This window comes from Pelobates fuscus, chromosome 4 (genome assembly GCF_036172605.1).
Source record: "Pelobates fuscus isolate aPelFus1 chromosome 4, aPelFus1.pri, whole genome shotgun sequence".
NCBI lineage: Eukaryota > Metazoa > Chordata > Amphibia > Anura > Pelobatidae > Pelobates > Pelobates fuscus.
In genome coordinates, this window is record NC_086320.1 from 234,272,915 (window position 1) to 234,299,596 (window position 26,682).

The 26,682-nt window shown below is 37.5% G+C and overlaps 1 protein-coding gene across 2 annotated transcripts; it reads left to right on the plus strand.

Annotated features, from left to right (window-relative positions):
• The first annotated feature begins 4,268 nt into the window (after positions 1–4,268).
• PDIA4 (protein disulfide isomerase family A member 4) lies at positions 4,269–26,682 on the plus strand. Of its 2 annotated transcripts, none has more exons than XM_063451956.1 (10): positions 4,269–4,427; positions 14,131–14,320; positions 15,775–15,980; positions 17,479–17,617; positions 18,702–18,907; positions 19,018–19,176; positions 19,618–19,769; positions 24,217–24,373; positions 25,578–25,811; positions 26,084–26,682. In XM_063451956.1, the coding sequence occupies exons 1-10, from the start codon at positions 4,343–4,345 to the stop codon at positions 26,494–26,496; spliced, it is 1,941 nt and encodes a 646-aa protein (XP_063308026.1). In that variant the 5' UTR covers positions 4,269–4,342; the 3' UTR covers positions 26,497–26,682. The 2 variants fall into 2 exon arrangements, with proteins under 2 accessions (XP_063308026.1, XP_063308027.1); XM_063451957.1 differs by having other exon boundaries at positions 14,137–14,320.

Consider the following 26,682-nt stretch of genomic DNA (forward strand, 5'->3'; position numbering starts at 1 on the left):
TGTTCTAGTGAGTATAGTCTGTCCCTGCAGGGTTTTTGTTGTAAACACTTTTTTTTTTTTTTTTTTTTTTTTTTAGAGAAAATGCAGTGTTTACATTACAGCCTAGGGATACCTCCACTGGCCACTCCTCAGATGGCTACTAGAGGTGCTTCCTGGGGCAGCACTGACATTCAGTGTCTCCACCTTCTGGATGGAGACACTAAACTTTACTCATTGATTCAATGCATCTCTATGAGGACAGACTGATTGGCCAGAGCAGCGTTTGCTCTGCCCCTGGCCCACATCCTTGACTGAGATAATCAGAATTGACAATCTCAGCCACTCCAAGGCTTTCATATGTGAAAGCGTTTTGCTTGGCTAAGAACATCCCTTCTGATGATGTCAGCCTAGCAGGTAGATCAGGAGCAGAGCCTGCACCAGCAAACTGGAATAAAAGGTAAGATTTTACTATATTTAGAAGAGCAAAGAGGGGACAATAGTGTTTTTAACATTATAGAGTCAGAAATATATGTTTCTGTTCCTGACCCTATAGTGTTTTACCCTTAGTTAAATTTTAGATATACAGCTGAAATCCCAACAAAAAGTGGAAAAATATATAAATTTATAATTTAAAAACCAAATGTCTCAATGTGGGAAAATATATCAGTTTGTTTTGGACAATGGACTTCTTTGAGTTTCAGAATCCAACTATCTAGCTATTTGAATATTATTTTAGAAATTCCTATTAAACTGCATGGAATTTTGTAGTTACCTGGACTGTACTGTGTAGATACCTGGACTGTGTGTGTCTCTTCTCTAATCTAATACTCCTCCAGCTGTGGGTCTATAGGAGAGTGCCGAGGTACTCAAGTTTGTAGATACCTGGACTGTGTGTGTCTCTTCTCTAATCTAATACTCCTCCAGCTGTGGGTCTATAGGAGAGTGCCGAGTATCTGTATACGGTGTGCGGGGGGGATCTCAGCCAGATATCATCAAACATAACAGAAAACCTTTTCCCTAAAAAGCAGACTCTTAGAAGCCGCTTTCAATCTCTATTTGAATTCAAAGGGAAGAATATCCAGTAAAAAGAAGGGATAGGGTCGCCTTCACGGACCCCATGGGCTACTAAATTGAGCTATACACCATTAGCTCTCTAAAGTGTGAGTGGGAATTTTTCACTCTTATTTGAAAATAATTTTTATTGTCACAGTTTACACTATGTTTGGTATATTCCGTTTATCTTTAAGGTATTGAATATCAACTTAGGACACTTTTTGTATACCTAGAAGGTACTGTTTATTTATATTTACACTTAAAGTCTACTCACGACTGTTATAAATTTTATAGCGCTTCACCAGCACTTTACCACTAGTCTTACCCTGGTGGTTGATCCCCTTGTTCATGGGAACGTTTCCACCGAACAGAATGCAGGCGATGCTGGAAGTCAAGCAGTGTTCGGGAGTTTCTGTGTCCGTTTTCAGTTCCATTAGATTCATGCCCAAACACCGCTGCCTGCTTTCATACGCACAAGATGGTCGCCACCTCGTGGTCGTCCATAGAAATTGCGGCCACCCAGACGAACACTGCTACAAAGTAACAATTAGGCTTAACAAGCTCCAGGGTGGTGTCCGATTCATGCGGCTGTTCGGTTCCCGAACCAAATATTAAATCCCATGAACCAAGTCTGTTTGGTAAGATCCATAGTCTTTTGGTAAGAGGCTGGCCAGCAGGCCCCTCCAAGAACACGTGACGAGGCTCAGTTCGTCACACTACAATACTGGGAGTGATATTTCCTCAATTTCTCCTTAAGAAACTCTTCCCTTTCAGATTCTCAACTTTTGGCAACACTTTTGTGGTTGGTGTCAAAGGGACGTCTAACACTTGATGTGCGGGACAACACTTTCACTACACAGAATACATAACGCTTTTCCATTGCTTACAATCACTCCAAATGATTCTGTCCAAGCCTCTTGGAATGATCTTCCACTGTTTTAAGTTTTGCTTTTTTTGCTGTAATCATTTTTTTGTGTTTGTGACGTGAGGTTTATAAAAACACAAAATGTATTAAAAAAAAAGACTGTAAGGGTACATATCGCTCTCCAGCACAAAGAAACAGTACCTATCACTTATTACCACACTACGAATGTTGAGGGTGGAAAGGATACTTGTAATTTATTACCACACTACAAGGTTTGACATTTGTAGTGTGCTGGTGACATGTACCCTCACAGTGTGGTAATAAGTGATATGTCTCTTTGTGTTTGATTGAGTTAGATGCAGAGAGAGGGTACTGGAAGCTTAATTTTGTCAGTGGGTACAGGTTAGTATTCATTTTTCTGGTCTTTTCATATGTGGGGCTTGTCACTAAGGCTGCAAAAATTGGCATGTGACATTGGCTCTTTAATGACAGCACACAGAGGTAGCTTGTATCAATGCCTTTTTAAATCTTTTTTTTTTTTTTAAATAAAAATGTTTAATCTGGGTTGGATAGATACCAGATTCAACCTCTGCAAAAAAGTGTCCCAAGTCCTTTAAGGCATGGGAGCAATTTAGCTTAAATGCTGCAAAAAATAAATAAAAAATTAGCCAATTGATTATGAAAATAATGATTAGTTGCAGCACTGTATCCCTGTACGAGTTTCACTGGCACACTCTACTAACGTAGGCAGTCCAAAATCTACAGAAAATAGTAATATATTGGTTGCACAGTGGTCAGCCCGGCCCCATCAGAATAAAAACATTAATGACACAGCTGTCAGCTTTCATCTGAATATCATTGGTTGCACAGCAGTCAGCCCCCATCAAAATAACATTGGTGGTGCAGCGGTCAGGCCCCATCAGAATCACTGAATAAAAATGATACATGGTTTCAAGGGGAGCTGATCTACTAAGCGTATGTTAGTTTCCATACAAAAAAAACTTCCTAAGCAGAAAAAACATAAAAGAACACAATAAATACTAAAAGCAATTAAGAGTGAAATACCTTACGCTAGAATTGGAATAAAATAATAAGGGGGATTACTTAAGCAAGGAAAATAATCTAGGAGAGAGAATCATATAGTAAAAAAAGCTAAATACATTAGACATAATTTCCTGTCTCCTGTCAGTGCTCCCTCGCAGCCCTCCATCCCACCCACCAGTGCCATCTTAACATTACGGGTAGTGGACTGGGGCCCTGCCTACACACAGAACTTTACACCTCTTGCAGCTAATGGATTCATCTCTGTATGTGCAGTGTTTCAAAGCCAAAAGCTGCACATTTATTTGAAAAGTGCACGCTGTGTTTAGGCAATCCAACACTAATAAAGTGCGAATGCAGCACTTCAAATAAGAAATAGTGACTTACCCCCTCCATTAAATAATATATGGAATATGAGCACTTCAAACCACATAAGAGGAAATGGTGCTTGGAGTAACCCAAGAAACAACATTTTCTGATTTGGAAATGCGCCAAATCAGATTTAGTCATCTTTTGGCTATTATACAATCATTTTTCCCATTGACACTTATGCATGGTGAACCACTAAACATAATTGTGTTACTTGTGTCTACAGAGCAAACTTTCCTTATCAGTTCCGTATCTATAAATTCACATTTAAACGTCCAGATATTGATTGGTTGCAATATTTGCGCGTCTTCCGTAGTAAATACTGAATTGATATGGTTCGGTTTTGTACTCTGATAGGAGCGTAGTGAATAAAAGTATATGTATAACACAGGAACTCTTACTACACGTGGAACTCCTCCAGCGTTCCACATTCCAACACACGCTCCGTTTGAAACCCCCCTCATCCCAGCACAGAGCGTCATCCTCCCCCATAACACGCCTCGGTCTCAGCGCTGTCCAATAACACAGCGACGTGTCCCCCTAAACTCGCCCTGAGGCACGCCCATTTTCAAGTTTGCTTTGCAAAAGTGGCAGTTCCCTATTGGCGATTGAGTCAGACAGCCAATGGGCGAGCAGCAGCTCAGGGTTCATGCCCGATGAATCACAGCAGACCGCCACCCTGCAACATGCAAAGCAGGAGGGGATAGTTTGCGTTCCATTACAGCAACAATGGCAATAATAAAGTCACTTTTTAATACATTTATGACACGCAGAGCTCAATAAATGGATGAAATAAAGGGCATTTTGTGTGTGCTTTGCACAGGAAAAGAGGGGTACAATGAGGGGTGTGGTATTTTGGTAAATAGACATAAGGAGAATGATTGGCCCATGGGCCAGGCTACTGCTAGGGCCACCAATCATACCGGAACACTTCCTGGAGGGGCGGTGCCTATGGTTTTTTTTTAACTTATTTTTCTAGGGGTGTAGGACGACTTGGGGTAATTGGCAGAAACGGTGCGGAAGGCTAGTACCAGGATGGAGCTGAATAAAGCATGGATCCTGCTGCTGCTCATTGGGTTGGCACATATTGCTGTAGTGTCCTGTGAGCAGGAAGACAAAGGTATGTGCCATGGTATGGGTGACAGATGGAGGAGTTTATGAGAACAGTTCTTAAGGAATCCCAAGGCGTGTGGGTAATTTCAGATTTTAGCGTATTTTTTTTTTTTTATTGTAGTATTTTATATATTCCAAGATAAGATCACTTTTTATGTACAGTGTGCCATGTTCAATGAATGTATGCACTGGTTCTTTTTTATGTTTCTATTGACACACCATATTCACCATAACGATGCAACATTTTTATTCTATCAGGATTGACTAAAGGGAGAATTCAAAGTGACATTTTAAATGTAATGTCAATGAAGTGGCGCTGGGAGCATAGTTTACTTAGATAATGTATCCATTTCAGCTATTTTTGCCTTAAATTAAAAACTCATTTGGAATTCTTACTAAGATTAGTCAATAAACCAGTTGATTATTTTGGCCTATAATTTTTATAGTTTTATTGTCAGTTCTAAACAATTCTCAATCTAACTTATAAAAGCCATACAGTGGTGTAAGGGGAGGAGAGGGGACGACCGCCCTTGGTGACAGGTGGCATTAGGGTTCAGAATGCAACCCCCCTCCTGTCTGAACAGGCACCTTACCTGTTGCATGTCTGTGTACATATTGTTTTCCTAGCAAAAGAGGCTTGAAGGTCGTGCAGAGAGAGACCAATACCTTTCTGCCCAGGATGTCATGGTACCTAAGCACTTCACTGATCTATGCTACCCCCCCCCCCCCTCCTTTTTTTTAATAGCTTCAAGTATCCATTGCAACAAAAAATAAATGCTTGCCTTGGAACTTTGTGCTGAGAAGTGACACACACCTGCAATAATTCATTGCACTGAATGGTAATGAGACTGTTCATCCAAAGTGTGGCAGAGAGGGGACTATTAATATATATATATATTTTGTTTATTTAAAGATACTTTTGTCAATGGTAATTCTCCTGTTATTACTAATTGCCATAAATATACACTCCGATTAATTTCAAACTATAAACTTTTACATACTTGTGCAACTAGATTTGCAAATATTTTATATGCCTTTTGTACCTAAACTGATGGTCTAGTTAATTTTCCTTAAAAAAACATGCAAGTAGTCTTCTGACAGTTCTTTTATTCACAAATCATTGCTTGAAGGGAACTACTTTCTTGAAAAACACACGCTTCCTGGATGTATAGCTATGATAATGAATTTCCTGACCATGTTATATCTCCTATGGAGAATTATTTGCAACCTTTTTTATTGTATGTGACCAATTCCAATTGAAAATAATATCACAAATATTTGGTGGAACTGTGGCCATTTGACTACATTGATCTAAAAAAATACCCTATATATATTTTTTTTTTGATGCGTTACAGAACACATTCAAAAACTGTGCAAAAAAAATAAAAATAAATATTGACCTGTTAGGTGTCCTTTGGGCTTGGTGTACTGCCTTAGAGGGTCTGTCTGCTGTTGCTCCTAGTTTAATTAATTATAGACTATCAGTACTGATTTTATTCCATAATCTAATACTTGGCAAGTATTTGATCCCCCTCCCACAATTCCAGTCATCACGTAATATGACTGCTATCAGTTTATACACAGGCATTCACTGTTTTTGCTCTCAAAGAGAAGGAGAACTATATCTATTGCTCATGTTTAAATGCCTTTTTAAAGAAATATAGAAGTGAGAGAGAAAAAATGACCAATATTGCACAGCTATATTTATACCTCTAAAAATGTTCCAGAATTGCTGAACCTTGTTGGAGAAAGTCTCACTCTGCATCTGACTTTCTCCACTATAAATTTATGCTGCGCTTTTTTTTCAGCTTGGCTCTTTCCTGCAAAAGTAAATTACTCCAATACCCTCATAACTACACTTTCCTGCGAACTCAAATGCCTATTTCACACTTTTGACCTGATGTTCCTCCTCCTCCTACCAACTTGACCGCCACAAACCTTGCAACTCGCTTAACTGAAACGATTTCTACAAACCGCCAATAGATCTCTCTTCTTCCCCTACCAATACTTCCCCAAAGTCCACTCCCTCTGCTGTTCTATGTTAATTCGCACCCGCTACAGTGGACAAGGTTTCTGTTCTGCTCCGCTCTTCCTGCCCCACCACCTGTTCCCTCGCATCTCATCCACACTGTCTCCTTCTCTTGCTCTGCCTCTCACTAACATTTTCAACCTCTCCCTCTTCTCTGGCTATCTGAAATAGCCCAACCTTGACCCTAACTCCCTGTCCAACTACCGCCCTATCTTGCTACTGCCTTTTGCGTCCAAGAAACCTCACCAAGGGTTTTTTTCTAATTTTAAAAAAAAAAAGTGTTTTATGAAAAGTATGTTTTGTTTGGTTTGGAGAAACAATTTGAAGTAATATTTAGAATGGAAACGTATTTGCTACTTCCTTAAATAATTCCTTGGGTAATTTTCCCAACTGTTATTTTAAACCACCCTTTGCTTGTAATCACAAATCAAGTCAATAGCCATTAAGAGTGTCCTGGAAAGAAACCACACTTTAAACTGTATTGTCCACAATGGTTAACCACATGTGTGTGAATCTCTGTTTCACAACTCCAATTTCTTCTTATATTGGCCAATTCAAGCTTGTTATCACTGCTGCTGACATATGTCTTTCTTTCACTTACACTTCATTTAAAGTTTTATGTTTTTCTCAATTGTAAAATCCTATATAATTTTAACTGCTAAAAGACAAATATCCCACATTCACATAAAAGCCTTGCTCCAATTTTATGCACTAAGAATTCTTTAATGCCAGTTGTCACGTAATTCAAACTTTTTTTTTTTTTCCTTATGGCATTTTAAATCATTTGCTACAATGCACCAGTTTCTCTGTCACAAAATACTTGTAGCTCTATATTAAAGGACCACTATAGTGCCAGGAAAACAAACTTGTTTTCCTGGCACTATAGTGCCCTGAGGGTGCCCCCACCCTCAGGGTCCCCCTCCAGCTGGGCTGGTGTTGGAGGAAGGGGTTAAACACTTACTCTCCTCCTCCTTTGGCCGTCATCGGCTGAATGCCGCGCGCACATTCAGCCAGTCCATAGGAAAGCATTCTCAATGCTTTCCTATGGACGCTGGCGTCTTCTCACTGTGAAAATCACAGTGAGAAGCGCGGAAGCGCCTCTAGCGGCTGTCAATGAGACAGCCAGTAGAGGCTGGATTAACCCATTTGTAAACATAGCAGTTTCTCTGAAACTGCTATGTTTACAGCTGGCAGGGTTAACCCTAGATGGACCTGGCACCCAGACCACTTCATTGAGCTGAAGTGGTCTGGGTGCCTATAGTGGTCCTTTAAATCATATAATCTCTGCTAAAAATGGTATATTGACAGAATAAGAATGTATTTAGATGTAAAGAGGTCTTCTGTTCCTTTCTTTCTGCAAATAACTGCTATTACTGCAGTAAGTGGCAAATTAAGCCAGCCTCCTTCCATCTAATGCCAGAGTCGAAATATATAAACTTTTTTTTTTCTTGGCATGCTAATGCTGCTTAGGTGTGTGCAGTCTATACAATGGATTACCTCCCCTTTCTGCTGTCAGTTAGCCTGGTCAAACACAGGGCATAGCCCCATTCACAGTCGACTAATAAACCAACCAGCTTAATAGCAAATTGACTCATGAACCCCTCCCCCAATACATACTATTTAGTAGATATACCCCCAAGGTAAACATGTATACATTTTTATTTTCTTATATTTTTTGGGGGGGAGGAGGGGGACAGTCTAAACATTTTACGAAATCTGTAGATCTCTTGTCTACAGCTTTTTGCAACCCTCCCCTTTTACTCCAACACAGGCTTTCAGCATACTTCCCAATATTTCAAATGCCCAAACCAAAGACTTCCACTTTAATAAAAAAAAAAAATATCTATAAACAAAACCAGGTGATAAACCGTGACCAAAAATAAAATCTAAACACGTTTTTTTTAAAGTACTGGTAATATACCGTATATACTCGAGTATAAGCCGACCCGAATATAAGCCGAGGCCCCTAATTTTACCCCAAAAAACTGGGAAAACTTATTGACTCGAGTATAAGACTAGGGTGGGAAATGCAGCAGCTACTGGTACATTTCTAAATAAAATTAGATCCTAAAAAAATTATATTAACTGAATATTTATTTACAGTGTGTGTATATAATTAATGCAGTGTGTATATGAATGCAGTGTATATGAATGCAGTGTGTGTATATATATATATATATATATATATATATATATATAGAGGATAAAACAGAAAGGGAAAAAAGTATTGTGTAGTATATCAATGTAGAAGTATTGGTAAAAAGCACGGTATTCTTCTTACAAGGTTTAGAGCAAGGACTTGCTTTGGTGGTAAAATCCCACCTGGAATATGCAGGAACCAGGAATGGAGTCAGCAGTATGAAGTGATTTAAACGGACTTAAATATTATTATATTAAATAATTAACCTTGTTGCGTATAACACACACACACACACACACACACACAAATTAGCGCTAATTAACAAACAATATGTAGATAGGCAGCAAACCAAAAGAAGGAGACCCCTCAAATCCTTCAATAAATTAGAAAATACAAAAAGATGGGGTAGGGCTGCACCAGAAGAAAAATAATGCAAAAAAGTCTCACTAGAGCAACAATGCTTGATGGAATGTAGATTAGTAGACTTTTCAGTAGAGGTGGGTGCGTCCTAGTGTCTCAGGGTATTCGTATATATGAAAAACAAAGACCGGGGCAGCCAGTAGTGCAATACGTCTAAAATCCAAAGCGTAAAATAGTAGTAGAAGGTAGAGAACTCTATGGCCAGCTCTGGTGTGAAGGGCGTATAGCGGTATAATCCCCACTGATGGGATATGTGAAGGGAGTGCGTCTGGGTGCCTAGTGTCTCAGTAAAGCTAAAGTCAAGAAACTGGCAACTGAATAGAGCACCTGCCTTCCTAATGTCTTTGGTTGGAGAGCCACAGAAAGTCTGAGCTGGGTTAGAAGGGGAGTGTTTTGAAAATAAATCTGCAGCTTTTACAAGCTGTGTTGATATATGTATCTTATCATATGGTGTGTATCTACTAGACCGTGATATTTAATTTTTATTTATTTATGGGCAGGGCAGTGTTTCTTCAAACAAGCTGAAGAGCTTTATTTGCGTGGCGTGGTTCTTTAATAACTATGCTTGTCTTTTGGCACTGTCATTTGTACTACTCTGGCTACCCTAAAGGTGCTATAGATGGTGTTTTCAGAAGGAATGCCAGTGCTCTGTGCATGTAGTAAGAAACCATTACAATGGCACTTCTCAAGGGAAATTTCTCTGCACTTGATGTGTTTAATTACGGTGTAATCAGGCATTTCATGTTGTGTGTTGAACCAACATATTGTTTCCCTGGGAGAAAATACAGACTGCAGGTATGTAATTATATAAATTAGCATTTTAACCGCATAAGGGGAGAGAGGCAGTTGTCTAACGTCTGAACCAAAATAAAATAATTTGTTGTGTGGTTGTTCCACCTTATTTAACGGTTTCTCTTCGAGTGCATCCGTACATATAACATACTGTTTTTGTAAAAGACTGAAATGGCTTTAAAAAAAAAATGAAATAAATATATATATATATATATATATATATATATTGTATACAAAACTTGATATTAAAGGGGAACTAAAGTCATCCAGACCACTTCATCTCAATGAAGTGGTCTAGGTGCTGTGCACTTAGCCCTGCACTCTAATAAATTTTTGTTTATTTTTTTCAATTTTTTTAATTCTTTATTTTTGCAATGACAGAAATTGCACTATAGCTACAATATAAGGGCTTCTGCAAAAGCCAAGTCATATTTTATACTTCGATGTCATTGTGATACAGAAAGGAAATCTTGAAGCATTAGAGCATGAATTGTGTCATACAGTAGTAACTGACATATTCGCAATCTTCCAGAGTTTTTTTTTTGATTTTTTTTTTTTTTTTTTTTATATAATGCAAAGGAAAAAGAAAAACAAATAACTTTGAGAATTTGCTACACCACCACAGAGCTGGGTCGCTGATGGATATCGAGATGGTGTGAGTCTCGAGCCGCACCGTAATAGGGGACAGGGAGCCACATGATCACCATTTCTTCAGGGATCCCCCTTTCCAACCACCCCAGAGACCCCCGGGAGTGCGCTGGCCAGGGCTCCTTTATGGGCTATGAGCCATGACCCCAACCGGAATTCCCCCTGAGGGAACAGGAGAGGAGGGGCGGCGGGCACCCCCCACAGTGATATTTACTGCAGTAAGTGCTAACCAGACATTTGGAGACTTTTAAGGAGACAGGAGTGTCGCCCCTCTGGAGGCGGGCGATGAGGCACACGCCTATGAACATAGTAGTGCGCCTCAAGCATTCCTATGCTTATAACCAATCTCTCTTTTAAGTAGTGACACTGCTCTGCAGCTATATGCAAACTAAGGCTAAATTTGTATAATGTATATTGTATAACAGGTTGATAATTCAAGTATACCACATGCCCCACATTCACGTTAGAAATTAGTGATCCCTGCTTCAATAGGGGTTCCGTATTATGTTGGTCTCACTAGGGCTCGTGGGGGACCAGAGCAAGAAGATTTATCATGTTAGCTCTGTTTGGAATGGAAAAAAACTGTAAATAACAAAACAAAAAAAACTGTACATCTTTCTCAAAAGGGAACAAATGTTCTCAGTGAGCAGTTCAGAGGTTTTGCTAGAATGTATTTAAACTAGAAAGGTGGGGTGGGTGCAAAAGGGTGATAAAACATCAATCCAATTGCCCCCCAAAACAAGGACAGAAGGTGCATGTAGCAAGTGTTGTAAAAATGATAAGCTTAGAGTCATGTCTACAAATGCTCGCAGTTTAGGGAATAAGATCCATGAACTTGTGGCAATAATGGAAACTGATAATGTAGATTTAGTCCCTGTTACTGAGACATGGTATGATGAGAAAAATGACTGGGACATAGCAATACCAGGGTACTCTTTATATAGAAAAGACAGGGACGGCAAGAAAGGGGAGGGGTGGCACTGTATGTGAAGGATAGCATAAAAGTTAGTGAGGTGAACATAGAGTCCGTTTGGGTTACGTTAGAATTTGGTAATCACACAGTAATTCGTGTCGGTGTGATTTATACAATGAAGGGGAGATTTATCATTATGGGTGACTTTAATCTTCCTGATGTGAACTGGAAAACCAAAATAGTTGCTTGTGCCAGGAGCACACATATTGTAAACTCCCTACTGGGATTGTCTCTAAAACAAGTCGTAGAGAAGCCAAACTCGTAAAGAGGCAATACTAGATTTAGTGTTAACAAATGGAGATTTGGTATCCGATATTACGGTAGGTGAGAGTTTAGGATCCAGTGATCATCAGTCAGTGTGGTCTAATATAAGAACAGTGACTGAGTCACACCACACAAAAGTTTTAGACTTTAGAAAAACAGACTTTTTTATAGAACTAGAATATGTGTAAAGGAGTCATTATTAGAATGGAGCAATTTAAATGGAGTCCAAGAGAAATGGGTTTATTTAAAAGTTGCACTGCTGAAGGCAACAGAAATTTGCATTAGGCTTGTCAGTAAGAGCAAAAAATTCAAGAAACCGCTGTGGTACACCGCAGATGTGGCCAAAATGGTAAAAACAAAACAAAAAGTTAGCATTTAGTAATTATAAAAATTATCCATTGTGAGGAAGATGGACAGATCTATAAGATTAGGCAAAAAGAGGCTAAGCAAGAGCTTCCAAATCGCACACAGAAGAGAAAATTGCCCATCCAGTAAAAAAAGGTGGACAAAACATTTTTTAGATGCATAAATGAGAAAAGGAAAGTAAACGAGGATTAGTTGGATTAAAAACAAAAAAAAAGGAAGGTATGTAGAAGAGGATAAAGGTCTCGCTGACTGCCTCAATGAATATTTTTGTTCAGTATTTACAGATGAAAATGAAGGAAAGGGGCCTCCGTTAGGAAAAAGGACAAATAAGTCATTTGTTACATGTGAGTTTACCGAGGAAGAGGTTCTATTTCGACTGTCAAAAGTAAACCTAAATAAGTCAGTGGGACCTGATGGAATACACCCAAAGTTATTAAAAGAGCTTAGGGGTGTACTAGCAAAACCATTAATAGATTTATTTAACCAATCACTAACAGGAATAGTCCCAGAAAATTGGAAGTTAGCGAATGTTGTCTCCTTTCACAAGAAGGGTACTAGGGAGGAGTCTGGCAACTATAGGCAGTAAGCCTTACTTCAGTAGTGGGGAACGTAATGGAAACCATGTTAAAGGATAGGATTGTTGAACATCTAAAATCACATGGATTTCAAGATCAGAGACAACATGGGTTTACTTCAGGGAGATCATGCCAAACTAATCTTATTGATTTTTTTGATTGGGTAACTAAAATTATAGATCAGGGTGGTGCAGTAGACATTGCTTACCTAGATTTCAGTAAGGCTTTTGACACTGTTGCACATATAAGGCTTATCAATAAACTGCAATCTTTCAGTTTGGATTCCAATATTGTTGAATGGGTAAGGCAGTGGCTGTGTGACAGGCAATAAGGGGGCTGGGGGGGAGGGAGACTAGATTGGCTGAATGGTTTTTTTTATCTGTCGTCACATTCTATGTTTCTATGAATGCATTGGGAGGATATTGTGCATGCATTGCAAAATGCTGCCGTGCGTCAATTAGCATCTCTTTTAATTAATTCTAATTTTTGAAGAGATCTATACATCCATTTAAAAAAAAAATAAAACAATGTAAATGTATTTATTTATATTTTTACTGTTTGTGTTTAAAAATAAAATTAAAATAAATAACGTACTGGAATTGCACTTTTTACATAAATTTGCACAAAAACTTGAAGGTTGAGATTGCACTTTATAAGATTGGCACTTTAAGAAGATATTTATATAAACTTAGTATCAAGTTAAAAAAAGATTTTTAGCGCTCTACTTAACAACTTGCACATGTATACTATGTACACTGTTTAAGTAAACATAAATAACTAAGCAACAGAAGTTTCAGCTATTTTTCTCATCTTTTCAGACTTCTCTGCAGAATGTACAGATCCTGGAGAGTTGTGTTTTTTTGTTGTTTTTTTAAATATTTTTTTTATAAATACCTCTCTGATTTTATGACAAGGCTCTCTCTCTCCCTTCCTGACTCCCGCTTTTAACATTTGCTGTTAAATATCCATCATCCTGTAACATCCTATGTTATTTAATTATATATTAATAATTTTAAGCAGAATAAAGTTAAAGAAAAAGTAAGTCTAATGCGTATTGATTTTTCTAACTGACAAACCGTAGAGAAGAGAAAAAAATAAAAAAAATAATGGATGTAATGCATTGTATAGTTAGAGCCTTGAAATCCTGGACACCTGTGGCACCATAACCACTGCAGCGACCTATCATGGTTGTGATGCTTGGATTCTTCTTTAAAGGATCACTATAGTGTCAGGAAAACAAAGCGGTTTTCCTGACACTATAGTGCCCTGAGGGTGCCCCCACCTTCAGGTTACCCTCCCTTTATGTTCTTCTAACATAAAAAATTAGGTATTACCAAACATCTGAGAATTGTCATATTGTTTTTTGCCTTTTGCCTTTTGAATATCTTCCTGCATGTATTTTATTATTCTTATTGCAATAATAAAAAAAATGACAAAAACAAGTGTGGATTCTTCTTTAGTGCCTACTTCATGTCAGATAATGAAATGTGGTTTTGTTTTCAGAAACAGAAGCAAAAGAAGACACGAATGAGGATGAGGACGATGATGATGATGGTGATGACGACGATGAGGGGGATGATGTTGATGATGGTGTAGTGAAAGAAGAAAATGGTGTATTGATACTCACAAATAAAAACTTTGATACATTTGTTGCTGATAAAGATACAGTGTTGTTGGAGTTCTATGCCCCTTGGTAAGTGTCAATATGATTCCATAGAAAATTATTAACTTTGTAATAATAGCTTATATGTAAGAGCAAATAATAAGGGAGCAAGCTTGGCAACATCCAGCGGTGGAATTACCGCGGTTGCAGCTGCGACCAGGCCCATCACGTAATGGGGCCTGGCTGCCCTGTCGACCCCTGTGACTAAGGGGCCCGCCGGAATTGTGGTGCTGCCCCAGTTTGTCTGCATAGGTATCTGTGTGACTGCATTGTGTCAGTGTGTGCCCCTATGTATCCGAATGTGTCTGTCTCACTGTTTGTATTTGTATAAGTATCATTCCAGTGTGTCTGTGTGTCTATATGTGCATGTGTGTCAGTGCATGTCTGCGCATCTGTATGTGTGTCAGTTTTTGTATCTGTAGAAGTGCCTTGTGTGTTACTCCTTTGGCAAAAACCAAATGCTTTCCAACTCACACATTGAAGTGTTAACTCATTCTAGCCTTGAGCCTTCATTTTCGAGAAATTATTTCATATTTATATTAAAGGACCACTCTCGTGCCAGGAAAACATACTCGTTTTCCTGGCAATAGAGTGCCCTGAGGGTGCCCCCACCCTCAGGGACCCACTCCCGCCGGGCTCTGGAAAGGGGAAAGTGTTTAAAACGTACCTTTTTCCAGCGGTGGGCGGAGAGCTCTCCTCCTCCGATCCTCCTCTTCTCCTCCCCGTCGGCTGAATGCGCACGCGCGGCAAGAGCTGCGCGCGCATTCAGCCGGTCACATAGGAAAGCATTCATAATGCTTTCCTATGGACGCTTGCGTGCTCTCACTGTGAAAATCACAGTGAGAATCACGCAAGCGCCTTTAGCGGCTGTCAGTGAGACAGCCACTAGAGGAAATAGGGGAAGGCTTAACCCATTCACAAACATAGCAGTTTCTCTGAAACTGCTATGTTTATGAAAAAATGGGTTAACCCTAGAAGGACCTGGCACCCAGACCACTTCATTAAGCTGAAGTGGTCTGGGTGCCTAGAGTGGTCCTTTAAGGATTCTCTTCCTGCAAACCTGAGGTGTGCTATTTTTATTTTATTTTACATTGTATGCCAGACTGCCTTCATACAAAATTTTAAAGTATTGCAATTTATTGTAATACATTTTTTTTATTGGTCAAACAGAAATTTGTAGTGACGTGTTTTTGAGAGTTCCTACTTTTATCAAGTCTGAAGCATAAAAATGCTTTTGGACTTGATAAAGGGAGAAACTCCAGAAAACGTGTAACTCTGAATAATATTAAATGAGTTGCGCAATAAAGGTGAGCTTGAACTTAATGCAGCTGTAAAAAAAATTAAATTAATTTTTTTTTTTTTAAGTATAAATGAACGACTAATCTAATATTCTAATATTGATTGTATATTGAATATTCACCCACACTTAACCATTGCCTTTCTTGTTAAAATGTAATGCCATTTGCAACTTTATTCTACTTCAGGTGTGGTCATTGCAAACAATTTGTTCCAGAATATGAGAAAATAGCTCAGACCTTGAAGGAAAATGATCCTCCTATTCCTGTTGCTAAAATTGATGCCACAGCAGAAACAGAAGTCGCTGGCAAATATGATATAAGTGGATATCCTACGATCAAGATCCTCAAGAAAGGCCAGGCAGTTGACTACGATGGCTTAAGAACAGAGGAAGGTAAAATTCGGTGTTGCCATGCTTTGTGTAATGCACATTGCAGATTTTACCATATAGTCTGAGGTGTAGGTTCATCTATATGAAATTCAATATTGTAAGGTAATGCGGGAAGAACAATGTTGAAACATATCCCTGTTCTAGCAAATTGTACACACAGTTTGATGTACCTTAGAAAATCGGCCCATTCGTTAATGGGTCACTCTAAGCACTAACACAGGGCTTGACAAATTGGGGAGAAAAAAGAGGCGTAAACACATCTTTCCCATGCAATCGGAGGGGTTGTGGTTACCTAAACACACACACTCCCTGACAAATGGACACACTGACAGAAACCTACTCACTGACAGACATTCTCTCACACACTCACAAATTATTTGGTTAATTTACAGCCACTCCACCTCCTTCTCTTTGGAAAATCTGGAGTGGACCATTTCACTGGGGTCCAATGGTGATCCTTTCCCCTCCTCCGATGTCATCGGATTGGGGGTCTAATGCGTAAGCAAAGCTAGTGCATTAGACCTTCCCCATAGGAAAGCATTGCCTGATTTTTATTGGCACTGGATGTCCACATGCAGATCTTAAGGACATCCAGCGTTGTTTCACGGAGTCACACTGTAAAATTCCAGGAAGCGCCTCTAGTGGCTGTCTGGTTTTCTTTAAAACTGCAATATTTTATATTGCAGGACTAAGGGGGGACACGGACACTGCACCCAGACCACTTAAATGAGATGAAGTGTTCTGGGTGCCCAAAGTGTCTCATTTAAACGTCTGCTAGAGTGGAAGGGAAAACTGAAAACACCCATACCCAACAGGGGACCTTCTGGTTCTACCTGATGCAGTACTTTTGTGTAATTAAGGAAGTTGTTTTTAAAATTGTTTTTTATTTCTAAAATGTGTGTGTGTGTGCATGTTTTTTTTTTTTTTATAATAATTTTTCTTTGTCATTACTATATCTATTTGTTTGAAATAAAATCATAAATCATTTTTACCTTAAAGTCTCTTTTCTCTCCTTTTTGTTTTGTTTTCTTGAATGATGTTATTAACAGAAACGTATAATGCTAATCTGTCTCCCAATCATAATTATAAGCATTCTGATCTGTTCCTCATTAATAATAATGCCAGTATTTCATTTTCAAATTTGAATTGTAATCTGTACCAATTGTGTTAAATGCTGGTCATAGTAAGTTAAAGTTGATCCTTGTATAAAGGGCTGACTGGGCATGAATGGAAAGTCTAAACCAAAAACAATACAGACAGATTACTAGACAGACAGACAGACCTATATAGACATGTAGTGATGGACCTTTGTGTGTCCTTGGTTGTTCTCTTCCTCCAGTCTGCAACTTATGTCTTCCTAGCAGCTCAGCTCACACTAAACATACAGCAAATCTATGAATTGAGCTTGGGTTCTGTTGGTGCTAGTAGTGTCCCTTTAATGTAATATTCCCCTAAAAGGAAGATTCATCCTTAACTAAATGCTGTAAATAATCTATTTCAGCTATTGTGGCAAAAGTTAAAGAAATCGCTCAACCTGGGTGGACACCACCACCAGAAGCAACTCTTGTGTTGACTAAAGAAAATTTTGAAGCGGTAGTGGAAAATGCAGACATCATTTTGGTTGAATTCTACGCACCTTGGTAAGTACCCATGGTGGTTGTTGTTATTATTTTTATTATTATAACATTATTTTTGTAAAGCTAAATGGTTCTACTTGTTCTATGTATGTAAGAGATCTTGAATGTAAGTATGTACAATACAAGGTATTGCAGCTAATACAATGTTTAAGTAAAGGAAAAAAAACAAAAGCAAACCCACATGCATGATGTGCTAGTCCTGGTTTTTTTTTTTTTTTCTTCTCAATACAGACTAAGGAACAGCATGCGCACACACACAAATAGTTTTTCAAAAAGTGTGTGGTTTTTTTTTTTTTTTTAAACCAGTTCTGTTTTTAAGGTGCTTGTCCATGCCACTGTCCTCTCTCACATTGACTACTGCAATCCATTTTATGAGTGGTCTTACGTGTTCCCAACTTGCCCCGTTACTGTCTATAATGAAAGCGGCAATGAGACTCTTCCGCCTGCACCTCCCACACCTACATTGGCTTCCTGTAAGATTTGGGCTCAATTTAAGATGCTGGTACTTACTTACAATCTCTACACAATGCTACTCCGACCTACCTATCCTTACTAATACACAAATGTGTCACATCTATGCCCATACGCTCTGCAGAAGACCTAAGTCTATCCTCTATTCATACTCCTACAGTACCTCTAGTGCTCACGTTAAAGACTCTTCTAGGGCTGCACCATTCTTACGGACCCCCCTTCCCCTCTCTGTTAGACTTTCACCTAGTCTCCACTCCTTCAAAAAAATTCTTTGAAAGCTTACTTCAAGAAAGCGTATCTATTAAACTATCAACAGCTTTCTCTCCCTGCACCCTAATTCCTTTCCTGCAACTGTCATCAAAACAAAACAGTAAGTCCTCTCAGTGAACACTATCCTTACAACCTACTTTTCTACCCTTACCTTTTGTGTCACTATACCTCATTACCTCAAGCATGTAATCTAATTGAGCAGGGCCCTCAATCCCTCTGTTCCTGTGTGCCCAATTCGTCTAGTTACAAATATGTATCTGTTAGTCCACCCATTGTACAGCGCTACAGAACGTTTTGGCGCTTTATAAATAATAATACTGCAGTTTCCTTTTGACTGGTATTTCAGGTGTGGGCACTGTAAAAAACTTGCCCCAGAATATGAGAAGGCAGCACAGGAGCTAAGTAAGCGTGAACCTGCCATACCTTTAGCAAAAGTGGACGCAACTGTTGAAACAGAGCTTGCCAACACGTATGGAGTATCTGGATACCCAACACTGAAGATATTCCGGAAGGGAAAAGCTTTTGATTACAATGGACCACGAGAAAAATATGGTAATTTGGCCACTATTTGGTAAAGTGTGGGTTTTTCTTTTTCGTTTTTTTTTTTTTTTTTTTTGCTTGTATAGTTTTTAAACTTAGTGGCTTTTTTATTCTTTTGCAAGGAATCGTTGATTATATGATTGAGCAAGCTGGTCCACCATCAAAACAGATCCAGGCTGTAAAGCAGGTGCAGGAATTCATCAGAGATGGAGATGATGTTGTGATAATTGGTGTCTTTAATGGGGAGGAGGACAAGGCATACCAGATCTATCAAGATGCAGGTAGGGACTGAATATCCACACACAAAATAGTAGAAGGAATGTTCATGTCCATACTGCTGTTCTGCTGTATTTAAGTACATTTACGTACATGTATCTAATCTCAGTGTTCTATTGCATAAATATATTTACATTCACGCAGGATGGGTTACACGACTTTCAAACCTTGAGGGTTTATTCACAGAAAGTTCAAAACTTATATCTAGAATTACTTTATGTATATGTTGCATATGTATGTAGCTGGGATTTAAACTAGTCACTAAGTTGCAAAATATGGTCTTTTCACTGCCTGTTTTGGTAATATGTTGGCTATTCTGGTGTGTAATTTATTGCATAGATAGCAGAGTTTTCTAGTCGTTGAAAGCGTGAAACTGGGAATTTTGTAACGTTTTTATGTAGATGTATTTAAAAGGTGGTTTTTTTTTTTTTTTTTTTGTCTTTCAGCAAACAACTTAAGGGAAGACTATAAATTTTACCACACCTTCAGTGCAGAAATTGTGAACTTCCTAAAAGTATCCCCTGACCAGCTAGTGGTAATGCAACCTGAAAAGTTTCAATCCAAGTATGAGCCAAAGAAGCAGGTTTTAAAATTCAAAGTAAGTACCATGAAATGCTTGCATGTGCTTGTCAGCGGTGAACTGGGAATTTTTTGAGAAAAAATATTCCAGTTGGTGTAGACCTACGATCCCTATTATGCTCTGGCAATCGTGGGATAAACAGAGTGTCATGTAAGATGTAGCTCTCTGTTGCCTTCCCTTACTCAGTAGCACACATGTCTGAGAACCAGTAATGGAGGCCCTCAAGATACATCATCGTAGATTGCCATCTTTCAAGTGAGAGAAAGACTGCGAGTGAATATATGTGAATATATATATATATATATATATATATATATATATATATATATATATATATATAATTTAAATTGCACTGAAATCAGAGTAGCAACATTTAGCAAAAATAATCTCCAAAATGGCTTGTCTCTTAGCTTTACGTTTACTATTCAGATTTGAATGCACTACAAGTCCCCAATTAGGTTTTTCATTTTTGCAGTAAAGAGCACATAGAGGACCGATGAAAATTCTGAGTTATTAAGTAAAATTCACTTTGAATTCTTACTTTAGTAAATAACATTGATAGTGTTTAGGGGGAAAAAAACCTACAAATGCATATCTTGCTTCTGTTTTACTTTCAGGTTTTTAACCATTCAGTAATCGGACTACAATAATAGTAATCCTGAAATGGAAACCTGCCCTAAAATTCTGGAACAAACTCTAATTATTTCTCACCCTTATTAATTATTGTAAATAAAATAATTAACCCCTTAAAACCTGAGGGTGTACTATTACTCCCTTTTCTAATCGGCTCTAAACGCCGCAGGGCCTGCCTCCTCCGTATTTGTGTTCAGCGAAGTCTCCCGAGTACAACAGTACCCCTCATGTACAGGTTTTATGGTGGTTTTCAAAAGTTACAGCGTCAAATACAGGGCTTATGTTTGATTTTTTTTACATTAAAATTCGCCACATTGATTACGTTGCCTTTGAGACCCTATGGTAGCCAAAGATTGAAAATTACCCCTATGATGGCATACCATTTGCAATAGTAGACAACCCAAGGTATTGCAAATGAGGTATGTCCAGTCTTTTTTGGTAGCCACCAGTCACAAACACTGGCCAAAATTGGCGTTTTTTGCATTTTTCACACACAAACAAATATTAACGCTAACTTTGGCCAGTGTTTGTGACCAAATGGCTACTAAAAAAGACTGGACATACCCCATTTGCAATACCTTGGGTTGTCTACTATTGCAAATGGTATGCCATTATGGGTGTAAATTTAATTCCTGGGCTACTATACAGTCTCAAAGGCAACGTAACCAATCTGGTGAATTTCAATTTCAAATGTAATGTGCTATATTTGACCGTGTAACTTCCCAAAACACCATAAAACCTGTACATAGGGGGTACTGTTTTACACGTGAGACTTTGCTGAATACAAATATGTGTATTTTATTGCAGTGAAAGCAAACCGTATTATGACATTGACAGCTAAAATGTCATGCAGAACTAAAAAAATAAAAAAATTTATTTTCTCCCATTTTTTTCATATTAATTTATGTTTCATGGCTAAATATTTGATATTAAATGAAAGCCCTGTTTTCCCTGAATAAAATGATATATAATAAGTGTGTGTGCATTTAAAATGAAAGAGGTGAATTACGGTTGGACAGACATGTAACGCAAAGGCCAGGTTTTGTTTTGTTCACAACGTGTCTATTTGGCTCAGTCCTTAAGGGGTTAAACACTGTCTCAGCTCTGAATGGGTGTCTGGTGGATATGTGATGGTTACCCTGCTACTGTGCATATACCTTGGATGGTTCTTTGGTAAACATGTCATTGATTCTCTTAGCCTCTGCTTCTCTGGTGTATCTGCTCAGTCTGGTGGCCAGTGCTGTCAGTATTTGCTTAGCTGCTTCCAGTGCCTCTAGTATAGGCATATCCTTGTACTTATTCAGTAGCCAGGATCTATTCTTGAGCTTTACAACTCTGTTATGTCGATCTAGCTTACGAACCTCCTTCCGTGTTGTCATTATCTTGACTTCCAGTCGTAGTCTCCATGCTGGGCATTACTTCTCTTTCAGCCTGATTTTGTAGTCAAGCAGCCGGAGGACCACTAATGCTGTTGGTCTCTGTGATGGTGCAAGTTGGGATTGTAGACAGAGCCTTATTAACTGCAGCTAGCAAGCTGTTTGGTGGTAGTTTGTGTATGTGTGTGAGTGTATATTTATATTTTATAGAGGTTTTTTTTTTTATTAACCCTTTAAATCCGGAGGGCGTACATTTACGTCCTTTTTAAAGCGGCTCTAAACGCCGCAGGACGTAAATGTACGCCCTCCGGTTTTTATTTACTTACCCGGTCGCCGGCGATCCCACGCCGGCGAACGCGGTTGGGGGGATTCCCAGGGAGCCCCCCGCGGCACCTCCGTCCTCCTGCAGCCCTCCAGGCCATGTGAGAGTGAGGTCCTTGCGAGGACCTCACAATCACATGGCCGGGATAGCTGGCTGCAGCAATGCCAGCAGTGGGACTAACTGAAATGACAGTCCCCCTGCTGGCTGAAATCAAATAAAGATAAATTAAAATAAGTGTAAAAAAAAAATAAAATATATATACTTAGATCATATATATATGATCTAAGTGTGTGTGTGTGTGTGTGTGATATATATATATACACACATATACATACACACACATACACTGTCTAGGTGTATTTTAATATTAATATATATATATAATTATATATATATATATATATTAATATCAAATTACACGTAGACTGATACTGATTAAATATATATACAATTATTGTTATATATATATAATATAAAAAAAATATGTAAATACGTAAAAAATAAAATTAAAAAAATAATTTAAAATAAAATATTTAAAAATATATAGATGTGTTTTATTTCGTTCTAACTGTATTGTGATATTAATATATATATATATATATATATATATATTTATATCAAAATACACGTAGAACGAAATAATATATATATCTATATACATAAATATATACGTATATATCACTATATATATATATATATATATATATATATATATATATATATATATATATATATATACCTATATATAAATAAAAATATTTAAAAAAAAATGATATATATATATATATATATATATATATACGTATATATACATATATTAATTCTACACATATATTTATGTAATAATTTTACATAATTAGGTATCCTAATTAATTACAATTAGCGGGACCTGCCTGACAACCCATGCCGAAAGTATAGGGAATTTAATTTGCTAGCACTATATTTAACCCTATAACTTTCCAAGACATCATAAAACCTGTACATGGGGGGTACTGTTTTACTCGGGAGACTTCGCTGAACACAAATATTAGTGTTTCAAAACAGTAAAATGTATTACAACGATGATATCGCCAGTAAAAGTGAAGTTTTTTGCATTTTTCACGCACAAACAGCACTTACACGGACGATATTATTGCTGCAATACTTTTTACTGTTTTGAAACACAAATATTTGTGTTCAGCGAAGTCTCCCGAGTACAACGGTACCCCTCATGTACAGGTTTTATGGTGGTTTTCAAAAATTACAGCGTCAAATATAAGGCTTTTTTTCATTTTTTTCACATTAAAATTCGCCAGATTGCTTACGTTGCCTTTATGACCCCATGGTAGCCCAAGAATGAAAATTACCCCTATGATGGCATACTATTTGCAATAGTAGACAACCCAAGGTATTGCAAATGGGGTATGTCCAGTCTTTTTTAGTAGCCACTTAGTCACAAACACTTGCCAAAATTGGCGTTTTTTGCATTTTTCACACACAAACAAATACTAACGCTAACTTTGGCCAGTGTTTGTGACCAAATGGCTACTAAAAAGACTGGACATACCCCATTTGCAATACCTTGGGTCGTCTACTATTGCAAATGGTATGCCATTATGGGTGTAAATTTATTTCCTGGGCTACTATACAGTCTCAAAGGCAACGTAACCAATCTGGTGAATTTTAATTTCAAATGTAACACGCTATATTTGACCCTGTAACTTCCCAAAACACCATAAAACCTGTACATAGGGGGTACTGTTTTACACGTGAGACTTTGCTGAATACAAATATGTGTATTTTATTTCAGTAAAAGCAAACAGTATTATGACATTGACAGTTAAAACGTCATGTAGAACTAAAAAAAAAAAAAAATCTTATTTTCTCCCATTTTTTTCATATGAAATTATGTTTCATAGCTAAATATTTGATATTAAATGAAAGCCCTGTTTCCCCTGAATAAAATGATATATAATAAGGGGGGGTGCATTTAATATGAAAGAGGTGAATTACGGTTGGACAGACATATAGCGCAAATGCCAGGTTTTGTTTACATTTTGTTTCGTTCACAACTTGTACATTTGGCTGCGGTCTTAAGGGGTTAATGTGATTTTGTGTTTGTTCTACTGACGTATGCATTCTGTTTGCTTGGCAGGATTCTACTACTGGTGCAGAGATTAAGGAGCATGTGACAAAGCACACCTTACCTTTGGTTGGTCACAGGAAGAACTCTAATGAGGCCAAAAGATATGCAAAACACCCACTTGTTGTTGTCTATTACAATGTGGATTTCAGCTTTGATTATCGTACTGGTAGGTCCATGATTGTTATAACTTGGGCTTCTATTAAATTAATCGGAAACCGCATCATAAATGACTCAAATTTGTTAAAATTGATTTTTCTACAAAAATTTCCCTGGGCTTTAATAGTGACTTTTGTAGAACAATCATTGGAATCATTTCTGATGCTGATCTAGACTAATTTGAGTACTTATTTACTTAAGATCCTTTTTAAGATCACATTTTTGTTCCTATCACTATGGGTCTTGTGTTCTGTATTTTTGTATTATATGGATTTAAACTTGTGATCCACTATACGCTTCTGTTTTGTGTTAAAAACACAGTTGGGATTTAGTTTAATATACATATGCACAGTTAGTATCTATTCTGTTCCCATTGCTTCTATGCATTGTGCTCAGTGTGACTCTCTTAAAGGGACACTATAGGCACCCAGACCATTTCATCTCACCGGTGTCTGGATGCAGTGTCCCTGTCCCCCTAACCCTGCAATTGTAATTATTGTGGTTATTGAGAAATTTCAATAACTAGAGGTGGAGTTAACCCTGCAAGGTAGTTTCCATTTAAGCATGGTTACCAACACTGTCCGGGTTATTCACTATAGTGAGCAATTTAAATTTAAGGCCAAAATAACTCCACTTTAAAAAAAAAAAAAAATATCTCTTGGAGTATTTCTCTGATTTGGCCTAAATTTTGAAATTCACTTGGAATTTCCAGCAATTCTCAATTTAGTAAAATTCCTTGCATATATCTGACTGTGTCTGAGTGATTGCATTTGCAGAATGAGAGGTGATTCTAGCATGTTTGCTTGTGATCAGTATGCTAATAAATGTATGTACCTGGCATATGTATACATACTTTCAGCAATACTTGAGATTTTAGTTGACCTACTTACCACTAAGTTCAGGAACTGCAGTACTTGGCTGTACCCTAAACACCCTGGGTCATTTACAAATAGAGGAAATAAATGTGCATCTAAAGCGGTGGCATGTTTTCTAAAGTTTATCTGTCATAGGTAGTTTTAGCAATTGCTGAAAAAAATATGTTGGCATAATGGATAGATTGCATCTTATTCTCAAAAACGTAAGCTTATGGTAATTTGCATACATTTTAAGTGTCACTGTGCACAGTTTTGTATATAAAGACATTGTTTAATATATCAATGTTAATATATGTTCAATTTAGTTGTGGTGTGTTTTTTATTGTATTCTTTTTGTAGCCACCCAGTACTGGAGAAACAAAATTTTGGAAGTTGCAAAAGATTTCCCAGAGTACACATTTGCAATTGCCAATGAGGAGGACTATACAGCTGAGATGAAAGATTTGGGTTTAAGTGAAAGTGGAGAGGAAGTAAATGTTGCAATTCTAGATGCTTCAGGGAAGAAATATGCGAAAGAGCCAGAAGAATTTGATTCTGATTCTCTTAGAGACTTTGTGGTGGCCTTTAAGAAAGGTAAGGTGTTGAACTTCCCATTGCAATTCCTTGTCTTCCCTTTTTTTTTTTTTTTTATTGTAATTTTAAGAATTATTTAGGATAATTATATATATATATATATATATATATATATATATATATAATTCTTCCTTTTTGGAATTCAACGTGTATGTAAACTTACTGTAATTTTTACTATGTGATATTGCATCTACTGAGCAAGTGAAAATAATGGAAAGTCTGACTTTTTTTCATTATTAACTTTATTTATTATTATTTTTTATTTAATACAGGGAAACTTAAACCAATTTTAAAATCACAACCTGAACCCAAAAACAACAAGGGGCCAGTTAAGGTTGTAGTTGGAAAAAGCTTTGAAAAGATTGTGATGGATTCAAAATCTGATGTTCTTATTGAGTTCTACGCTCCATGGTGTGGACATTGTAAATCACTGGAACCAATTTATAATGATTTGGGTAAAAAATATAAATCTCAGAAAAACATTGTAATAGCCAAGATGGATGCAACTGCCAATGACATACCCAATGACAAGTACAAAGCAGAAGGATTTCCTACAATCTATTTTGCTCCGAAGGACAATAAGCAAAACCCAATCAAATTTGAAAATGGGAACAGAGATCTTGACGGATTAAGCAAGTTTATTGAAGAGCATGCATCAAAATCAACGAAAAAAGAAGAACTTTAACACAGTGTATAATCTGTAAATATTTTTTTTTTTTTTTACTTTTTTGTTTGTTTGTTTGTTTGTTTTGATAAGAGATTGGTTGGACCAATTATGAGTACTTTATAAGTGGCTCATATAATGAGATTTGGTTGTTGTCTTCTGAGATTTAACTTGATATGTGAAGTTACCTATCTAGTAAGAAAACAA